This window comes from Sinocyclocheilus rhinocerous, unplaced genomic scaffold, assembly GCF_001515625.1.
Source record: "Sinocyclocheilus rhinocerous isolate Xijiao unplaced genomic scaffold, SAMN03320098_v1.1 scaffold302, whole genome shotgun sequence".
NCBI lineage: Eukaryota > Metazoa > Chordata > Actinopteri > Cypriniformes > Cyprinidae > Sinocyclocheilus > Sinocyclocheilus rhinocerous.
The window spans coordinates 396,124-406,865 of record NW_015638976.1 but is presented as its reverse complement, the minus strand read 5'-3'; the positions used below and the strand labels follow the sequence as shown (position 1 = coordinate 406,865).

General features: G+C 37.1%; 1 protein-coding gene across 2 annotated transcripts in view; it reads right to left on the bottom strand.

The window, feature by feature from the left end:
- Positions 1-440: 440 nt before the first annotated feature.
- LOC107750693 (calcium/calmodulin-dependent protein kinase type 1D-like) overlaps positions 441-10,742 on the bottom strand; it is a 13,088-nt gene continuing 2,786 nt past the window's right edge. The window contains exons 2-14 of one of the 2 annotated variants that reach the window (XM_016566202.1): positions 10,175-10,309; positions 8,766-8,878; positions 5,577-5,702; positions 4,239-4,313; positions 4,012-4,150; positions 3,811-3,934; positions 3,643-3,718; positions 3,448-3,560; positions 3,192-3,270; positions 2,035-2,122; positions 1,648-1,961; positions 611-714; positions 441-531 (exon numbers count right to left, since the gene is read on the bottom strand). In XM_016566202.1, coding sequence (XP_016421688.1) covers positions 642-714; positions 1,648-1,961; positions 2,035-2,122; positions 3,192-3,270; positions 3,448-3,560; positions 3,643-3,718; positions 3,811-3,934; positions 4,012-4,150; positions 4,239-4,313; positions 5,577-5,702; positions 8,766-8,878; positions 10,175-10,309 — 1,455 coding nt within the window. In that variant the 3' untranslated portion in view covers positions 441-531; positions 611-641. The other variant, XM_016566203.1, reaches the window with a different exon arrangement.

Here is a 10,742-nt window from a genome sequence, read left to right as displayed (position 1 = left end):
CCTTGTCCTGAATTCCTGAGAGAAATGACATTCTCAATCTGCTTGAAATGACAGAAATGACACTTTCGCTAGTGAGAGATGAAGATTTGAGACGCAGACAACTGGCACTCGTGTGGATCCGACGTGCGACCGATCCCGTGAAAAACACACACTTGATCATCCTACGAGCGCAGGATCTGAGAGAGACAGAAGACGAGATGTCACACACCTTTACTGTCACGGGACGCTCAAAGCGGCGGCCTGAGCCCTACTCACTTAATTTGACTGACAGCTGTCAATCATCCCATCACATCACAGAGCAAACCCCAGTCTGCAGCGACTGGCCCTGCTCATCTGTGCAACATGTCACTCTGTCTGATCTGAAACACAGAAAAAAAATCATTTTACAGTTAAATTAACTTCAGCCAATTACATAAAAAAATGTTTTCATGTATTGAAGATTTGAGACGCAGACAACTGGCACTCGTGTGGATCCGACGTGCGACCGATCCCGTGAAAAACACACACTTGATCATCCTACGAGCGCAGGATCTGAGAGAGACAGAAGACGAGATGTCACACACCTTTACTGTCACGGGACGCTCAAAGCGGCGACCTGAGCCCTACTCACTTCATTTGACTGACAGCTGTCAATCATCCCATCACATCACAGAGCAAACCCCGGTCTGCAGCGACTGGCCCCGCTCATCTGTGCAACATGTCACTCTGTCTGATCTGAAACACAGAGAAAAAATCATTTTAAAGTTAAATTAACTTCAGCCAATTACATAAAAAAATGTTTTCATGTATTAAGCCAAATAACAGTGCAATTTTAGTTTCAAAAGCATTTTTAAATAAATCTTTATACAATACAAATCTATATATAAAATACAAATATTTTCAAGTCATTAAACACAATAAATTGCAATATAGTTTAAAATATCTATATTTATAAGCAGTTTTTTTTTGCATTAAACAATTTAAAAACAAGAAATGCCACGAGGAGATTCAGTGAACATTTTTGAGTGATGATGCAAATGAATCAGTGAATCAGAGTTATGAATCGACTCACTGAATCAGTCATGAATTGACTTGATGAATTAAGTGAGTTGAATAATGGATCCACTTTGTGACTCGATTGAATTGATTTACAGAACCAACTGAATCTGTTCACTAATTCAATTCATTCGAGTTGTTGAATCAATTGCTGAATCAAATGTATGAAACGATTCTTTGGCATCAGTTATGAATCGATTCATCAGAGTTACGAATCAATTCATTAAAATGGACAGCTGAAAGAACCATTTTTGCATCTCAAGTTTAAATTTTAAAACAATTTGAAATAAAATTGAATAAAACATCTCTTACTGTGAATTTTGAACATGAAATAATTGCAAATTCATTATTGCTCAATTTAATATTTATTTTAATTTATTATCAAATATATCTATATATTCATATATTTTATATAATATATAATATATTTATATTCAAAGGCAGCATCAAATTAATTCTTCATGGACAATGTTATCCCAGAATGCATTGCTACCGGTTCTTTGAAATGCCCCAAAATGTTGGACGAATCTCAATTACAAATATACGTAATTAAAAACTGAAATGTATTGATAGTCTTGATATAATTAAAAATCAAAGAGGGGAGGTTTGTACCTGTTGGCGGCGCAGGGCAGGTCGGACTCGGAGCAGTACACGTGTTGCCCCGTCTCACAGATGACCAGCGCGTGCATCGGCTCACTGTTGCAGGCCTTTAGTGGGCCCCGGCCCCTGCTGACATCAGCTTGAGGCGACAGGGTCATGTGACTGCACGAGGGGTTCCCATTGGTGTCCAGCTTATCCGGGGGCGGGCCGGGGGACGAGACGTCCAGAACCTGGATCAGCGGGGCCGGGGTCAGGGCCGGAGGGTCAGTGTGGGACAGCTGCAGTCGCCGCATGTGACTGACCACCACCGTCGCATTAATGACTCGCTGAAACACACGCACCGTCAATAATTCATACTGCCACACAGGATGAGAGAATAGATGATCTGCCCTCTCTCACCTTCCACTTGGATTTGGCAAAGGTTTTCTGCATCTGCTCACAGACGGGCTGAATGATGTTGTCATTGTGCGCCGTGTCTCCAATGATCCTGCACAGACAGACCAGCGACTTCATTCATTCATCAACCAGCATGTTGATTCAGAAATCAGATTACTTATTTATCAACCTGCATGATTTTATGCATTCGTTTATGAAAAACTTTGTTGATTTATCATGCCATGTTTTTTCATGAATCAGTGTTTATGCACGAATCAACGTGCTTATTTATAAAGTTATTTATGAATCTGAATGCATATTTATGTATTAGTTTGTTTATACATGCACAAGTATGTTGAGTCATCATGGCTTATGTTTATACATAAATCACCATGCTTATTTTAAAATGAATGTTTATTTATAAAACTGTATAGTTATTTATGAATCGGCATGTTTAATAAATAAACACTGATTTAATGAATAATCATACTTATCAAAGAATAAACAAATGTATAAATAACCAACATGCTTATTTTAAAATTAATGTTTATTCATAAATCATGAATCTGCATGTTTTATGCATTATTAAAAAATATGCTGATTCATCATACCATTTTTTCATGAATCAGTGTTTATTCATAAATCAATATATTTATTTATGTATCAGCATGTTTGTTTGTTTATTCACGAATAAGTATGCTTTTCATGAATCGGTGTTTATTCATGAATCAACATGCTTATATCGAAATTATTAAAAGTGTATTTATTTATAAATATGCATGTTTATGCATTAGTTTGTTTATTCACCCTATGTATGTTTTTTTCATGCATCTGTGTTCATGAATGAACAGTATTATTTTTAAAATGTTTATTCATAAATTTGTATACTCAATTATGAATCTGCATGCTTTATGCATTAGTTTTCTCATTCATGCATATGTATGTTTATTGATGATACGGTAAGTTTTTTCCATGAATCAACATATTTCAAAATAAGCACGCTTATGTTTGATTATTAATCATTATACAGTATTTATGAGTCAACTAATTAGTATGTTATTCGTATTTCTATTTGTTTAACCATTATTTGAACATTAAGTTTAGTCCGTTTTTTTTTTCACTATGTTTATTCATGTAAAACAGTACTGAGATTCTCTGAGATGTGGCTTCGTGTTTCTCACCATGCATGACTGAGCGCTTGTTCAGTGGTGAAACGTTTATTAGGGTTTTTCTCCAGCATGTGCCTGATGAAGTCCTTCGCTGCAGAAATCAAAAGTAAAGAGAGTTTAATCACAATTATTCACAGGGAAAAAGAGATCTATGCCTGAATAGTCTCTACAGGAGTTGATGTTGTAATACAGCTGATGGCCTCCAGGTGGCAGTAACGTCTCTTCATGTTTATGAGACTTCTGCGTCTGTAAAGTGTCTGTGATGCACCTGACTCAGAGATTTCGTCCCAGTACGGCGAGTGGAAGGCGTATTCTGCCTTCATGATTTTGGAGAACAGGCGCGTTTCGTTCTCCTCATAAAACGGCAGGTAGCCGCTCAACCTAAACAAACACATAAGAGATTGATTGAAGGAAAAACACAACTGACTGGCTCTCAGGAGTGTCTACATGAGCGCAGACTCACAAGATGTAGGTTATGACGCCGATAGACCAGCAGTCCACAGCTTTACTGTACGGTTTCTGAGCCAGAACCTCCGGAGCTGAGGAGAAACACCACAATCATGGACATTATAAGCAATTTAATGAAAATGTAATTGAAATATGAAGTTTGACTGTGTAAAACCATTCATACCAACATATCCTGGTGTTCCGCAGGCTGTGGACATCACGCCGTGATCGGCCATCTTGGACAGACCGAAGTCACTGATCATGATCTTGGCGTTCTCATCCGAACTGTAGTACAGTAGGTTTTCAGGCTACAGACGGACAAAACCACGGCGGTTAATGACATTGCATTAAAAAACTGAATTGCTAGAAGATCGTCCGCTCTCACCTTCAGGTCTCTGTGGACGATGCTGTTCTGATGCAGGTAGGACACGGCCTCCAGGACCTGTTTGATCACACGGCTGGCGTCTTTCTCCGTGTAAACACCTCGATCCAGAATACGGTCAAAGAGCTCTCCGCCCGACACCCTTCACCCAAAAACACATTAAAATGACGCTAAAAAAGATGTGTGTGATTGTGTTTGTGTGTATATTTCAGGCTTTATCAAACACGTACAGCTCCATGACCAGGTAATAGTGTGTTCTCGTTTCGTAGAAATCCTCCAGTCCCACCACATTATCATGCTTTATCCTGAAAGACAGAGAGAGAGACTTTTAGGGGTTGTTGTCCGTGGTGTTTTAAGTGGAGTCAAGGGTATTTGCGTTAATGGTCTGTAGCGTTTATGGTCTGTGGTGTTTGCATCAATGTTTTTTATGTCAGTGGTCTTTTGTGGTAGTAGTCTGTGACTGTGATCATGTCTGTTTTGTTTTTAGTGGTGTTTATGTTTACAGTCTGTAGCCTGTCTGTAGTGTGTTAGCGGTCTTTGGTGTTTATGGTCTGTAGAACATGTTTAAGGGCTATCATGTTTATGTTTGAGGTTTGTGGTAATGGGTGATGGTGTTTATGTTTATCGTCTGTGATTTTAGTGGTCTGTGATGATTATGGTCTGTAGTGTAGGTGATATTGGTCAGTGGTGTTTATGCTCATGTTTTTGTCGTGTTTGTGGTCTGTAGTATCTGTGATGATTATATATGTGATCTGAGTGTATTTTAGTGGTCTGTGATGTTTATGGTCTGTAGTGTTGGTGATATTGGTCTGTAGTGTTTATGTTAAAGGTCTGTGATACTTATAATTGTGATCTGACTGTTTACTTTAGTGGTCTGTGGTGTTTGTGTAAGTGGTCTGTAATCTTTATGGTCTGTAGTGCTGGTGATATTGGTCTGTGGTCTTTATGTTCATGTTTTTGTCGTATTTAGTGGTCTGTAGTATTTATATTAGTGGTCTATGATATTTGTAGTGTTAGTGATACTGGTCTGTGGTCTTTATGCTCATGCTTTTGTCGTGTTTGTGGTCTGTAGTATCTGTGATGATTATATTTGTGATCTGAGTGTATTTTAGTGGTCTGTGATGTTTATGGTCTGTAGTGTTGGTGATATTGGTCTGTAGTGTTTATGTTAAAGGTCTGTGATACTTATAATTGTGATCTGACTGTTTACTTCAGTGGTCTGTGGTGTTTGTGTTAGTGGTCTGTGATGTTTATGGTCTGTAGTGCTGGTGATATTGGTCTGTGGTCTTTATGTTAATGGTCTGTGTTGTTTATGGTCTGTAGTGTTTGTGAAAATGGATGATTATATTTGTGATCTGAGTGTTTATTTTAGTGGTCTGTGATGTTTATGGTCTGTAGTGTTGGTGATATTGGTCTGTGGTCTTTATGTTAATGGTCTGTGTTGTTTATGGTCTGTGCTTTCTGTGACAATGACCTGTGATGATTATGTTTGTGATTTGAGTGTTTATTTTAAAGGTCTGTGGTGGTCTGTAGTGTCAGAGATACTGGTGTCTTGTTTTTTCTTGTACCTCTTCAGCACTTTGATCTCGTTCTCGAGGTTCGAGTGGTGCAGCTGTTTTTTCTTCACACACTTCAGGGCGTAGAAATTCCCGGTCTTTCTCTCTCTCACCAGGTAGACCTCAGAAAACGAGCCCCTGCAGAAACAGTTAAAAGGATATGAACATTTTAACCCCATAAACAGCAACAGAATTCTTTCTGCAGTATGTGAAGCTCTAAATGTTGGACTCCCAGTGAGCTTTAAGTTCAGTGCATGGAGATCAGCACTAATCCATCAGCACAAGGCCGTGCTGTGTGTGTCCAGCCTGTTCCAGTGAAAACTTGAACCCACCCTGTCTATCTTGAGTCCACCTCTCCCATGAATAACTGTCCTAGGAGGAGGATTACAGTGCGTTATATAAGAGACCCAGTGCCGCCCCTCATGACTGATTACCCACAATGCCTTTAATCCAGAACACCCTAGCAACCACCGAGAACACTGCAACGGCTTAGCAACATGTTCTCACCATGCTTGGCACATTCTCAAACCATCTATGTATGAAAGCAAACTCCTACAGCAGAGATTATTACATTAGTCACTGTTTGACCATTGCCAATTGATGAGAGGGTGATTATTTGAAGTCAGTCAGACCTTGCCAACTCTCCAAACGTGCTGTAATCAACATAAATGTGTTCAGAATCCAATTAAGGCACTCATTCTAGAAATTATGAAAAATTAATCCATAATTTACAGCAATCGGTCTATAACCATAACACAATTAGCAAAGACTCGTAAGATTCAGTTCTCTTTTGGAGGCAAATATGTCCCTGTGGTGTAGCTTAGTAAACCCACTTACATTCACCCCTCAGTAATCCTTTAATTGACCAGTGTCAGGATGTTCTCTGATGTCTGTCTCAATCACCCGCAGATGAAGATTAACAGGTGTCGAGAGAGAGAGACGCACTAACGCTGACACGGTCAACAAACTACTGACAAACATCTCTGAATATCAACTTACTGATAATTCAAAACACTTCATGACTCATAATGTCAAATAATATCTCATAAAGCTGTATAATGCTTCATAATGCCTCATAAAGATTCACCCATTAATTCATCTCTATTCCTCAGTATGCCTCGCATAGATTTGTAACACTTTATACTGCCTTCATAATACTCCAGATTATTTTAGCACCTCATAATACTTCAAAACTTCTTATAACACTTCATACAACTTCATTTGAGTCTATGGTGCCTCAAAATGTTTCACACCATTTCATAATGCTCCATAAAGTTTCATAACACTTTGTAATGCTTCATAACAACTTATTATGCTTTATAAAGTTTCATAACACTTTGTATTGCCTCATAGTGGTTCAGTATGCCTGGCGAAGCTTCCTAACCCCTTATAGTGCCCCATAAAGCATCATAACCCTTCATAAAGTGACATTTGACATAAAGTGACATTATATTGCCTCTTGAAACTTCATAGCATAGCTTCATTGGACCACTTTATAATGCTTCATAATGACTCATAATGCTTCATAAAGCTTCATAACATTTCACAATATCTCATTTAATGGTTCAGCAATGCATTCAAATGCTTCTTAGAAACACTTTTTAGTGCCCCATATTTCATAAAGCTTCATAACACCTCATAATGCTACATAGCCCTTGATAAAGTGCCATAAGATCTTACAGTGCTTCTTAAAGCTTTATAACATTTCGGAACAGTTTGGTTCATAAAGCTTCATAAAACTTCACAGCACTGCTTCATAATGGCTCATTATGCCTTATAAATCTTCCTTACACCTTATAGAGCTCCATAAAGCTTCCTACAATGCTTCAAAATGCTTCATATCCCCCCATAAAGATCCATTTAATGCATAATGCATCATAATAGTTCAGTACAGCCTTACAAAGCTTCCTAACTTCTTACAGTGCCCCATACTGCTTCACAACTTCTCTTAATGCTTCACTACCCTTCATAAAGTGTCATAAGAGCTTACTGTATGTCGACTCTTAAAACTTTATAGCATTTTATAATGCTTTATAACACTTCACAAAGCTTCCTAATACCTTAAAGTGTTCCATAAAGCTTTATAACATCTCATAATGCTTCATAAAGTTGCATAACACTATTACAGTGCCTCATTTAATGGTTCAGTAATGCCTTACAAAGCATCATAATACAATGTAGTGCTCCATAAAGCTTCATTTAATTTCATAAAGCTTCATAGCACCTCATAATGTTTAATAACCCTTCATAAAGTGTCATAAGAGCTTACTGTATGTCGACTCTTAAAACTTCATAAAACTGTATAATGCTTTATAACACTTCACAAAGCTTCCTAATACCTTAAAGTGTTCCATAAAGCTTTATAACATCTCATAATGCTTCATAAAGTTGCATAACACTATTACAGTGGCTCATTTAATGGTTCAGTAATGCCTTACAAAGCATCATAATACAATGTAGTGCTCCATAAAGCTTCATTTAATTTCATAAAGCTTCATAGCACCTCATAATGTTTAATAACCCTTCATAAAGTGTCATAAGAGATAAAAGTGCCTCTTAAAGCTTCATAACATTTCAAAGCGCTTATAATGCTTCATAACAACTCATAATGCTCCATAAAACTTCATTACTTCTCATAATGCTTCATAAAACTTCATACTGTAACACTTCACAATGCCTCTTACCGGCTCACTTTACAATGCTTCATAACACCTTTCAGTTCCCTTGCCTTATTACAATTTATTAAGCTTCATAACACCTTACAACGCTTCATAACCCTTCATAAACTGTCGTAAGAGATAATAGTCCCTCTCACAGCCTCATAACAATTCAAAATGCTTTGTAATGCTTCATTACATTTCAGAACACTTTGTATCATGCTTCATGAAGCTTCATAACACCTCACAATGCCCAATAATGCCCTATAATATTCTGTCTCACTGCAAAACGGTTCCTGCCGGTATTTCTCAATCGGAGCAAGAGGATGAAGGGCTTCATTGATAAAGATGTCCCCTGGCCCTCAATCCGTTAATCTGTGTCTCAGATTAGCACTGCTGTTGAACGCATGTGTCTCCTCTGAGAGCTAAAGCTGCTGATCCTGTAATAGTGCTCAAGCTGGCAAAAACACCTTCAGGAGCGCTGCACTGATTTCTGACTCGGCAAACAATATGTACTCCGAAAATCACAGTGTTCGATACTTACGACCCCAGAACTTCCTTGAAGTCGAAAATGTCCTTGATGTTGTTGGTGATTTTCTTCCAGCTGCAGTCGATCTCCTTCCGACCCATCGCGGCTCGAGTTTCACAAGCTGACTCCTGCACCAGACACATGTTAATTCCCCATGATGACACTTACATAAACATCACATGTGTGTCTGTCCATGCTCGCAATCCTTCAGAAGTGTGACTTTACTCTTACATAAATCTGAAGCTCGCACTAATGAGCGTGAGTTTTCGTCTCTGACCTTTGACCTCTCTATGTAGGTTATTGCATTAACTCTTACACTGATATCTGGAGCAAAACCGGCCCAATCACAGACCACCAGAAAAACAAAAAAATGCTTTATTAATATTTCACAGTAACACTTTACAATAAGGTTTCATTTGTTAACATTAGTTAACTATATTAGTTAACATGAACTAACAATAAACAATGTTTTTACAGCATTTATTACTCTTAATTCATGTTAATTTCAACATTTAATAATACAATATTAAACGCATTTTTTATATTTTATATTTATATTTTTTAACGCACTGTGGACTAAAAGTGAAATTTTCACTACACTGTAAAAAGTGGTAACCTTAAAAAGTTTTTTTTTAACCATTTATTTAACCCATAAAAATTGTTAAAAGTTATTTGGCTTGCTGCTGAATAATATTTTTAATTGACTTTTTTTAGGTTACCTTTTTTTTCCAGTGTAACTAACAGTAAAAAAGATAAATAAATGCTTTATTTTTTTTTTTTTAAATATTGCTGATTGTCAGATGCACTGAAAAAAAATGGTATAGAAAGAATTTTCACTTAGAAACTGCTAGTAAATTTCACAATTAATTACAAAGAAATGGCATGCAACACATTGAATAAAACATGACATTTAAGTAGAAAAACTAAAACAGTACTTTCTTGTAAAATGTACTCCAATAATCTTTATTTACAGCTTCGAAAAAAATATTTTTTTAGTGCTAATGCATTAACTAATGTTAACAAATGAGACCTTACTGTGAAGTGCTACCAATATCACAATCAATAACATTAATAAACATTGCTACATTATATCATGTTAAACAGATAACTGGTTACAGCACATTTCAATAGTTAAGGATAGTAATAAACTTTAATTCATGTATTTTCGAGCCTATTCAAGACTGAACAACTACCGGTCTGTTCGGTATTATATCATATTAATGATTATCATTTACATTTATTTTTAAATGTCTTTCTATTTAACGTTTAACTGTCAAAATATTCCCAACAGGCAACATTTACAGTTGAAATACTGAGTTTAGAATTAAACAGAGACATCACTGAAACAGTTTAACGCTCCTAAATTAAACAAAGCATGATAAACTCTCAGGATAATTAGTTTGCATGAATGTGATGTGTCTTACCCGGAGCGGACCGCAGGTGTGAGACGCACCTGTTGAGCATCTACCTGGGTGCTCTCTCACGCGCTCCCGGGGGGCGGGGCCGAGGCGCGTGACGTCACCTGACAGCCGCGTCACAATACCCTGCCCCAGCAAACACTGGATTACAAATAAAGTAAAAGAGGTGCACTTGAAGTTTTGATGTTAAATACGCAAACGATGATGTTTGTGCTTTGATGATGAAAAATAATTTGGTTAATTTACTCCAACAACTCCAACTGTTTTACAATTGTATGCTAAAATGCAATGCTTTGATATATGTGTGTGTGTGTTCCATGTAAAATAGTAATAAATGAATTAATAAATACGTGAAAAAACTTTATAATCACTCATCTATTTCAGCCACTACATTATAGATTGTACTGTTGATACTCCTATCAGAAAATTCAACAATCAGAAGCATCTAAAAGGTCATAAACTGTTCAAATAAAATGCAAAAATTGTTATAACATGCACATAATTAATTACTGCAGGGATCTGTCTGTCTGTGTGTGTGTGTGTGTGTGTGTGTGTGTGTGTGTGTGTGTGTGTG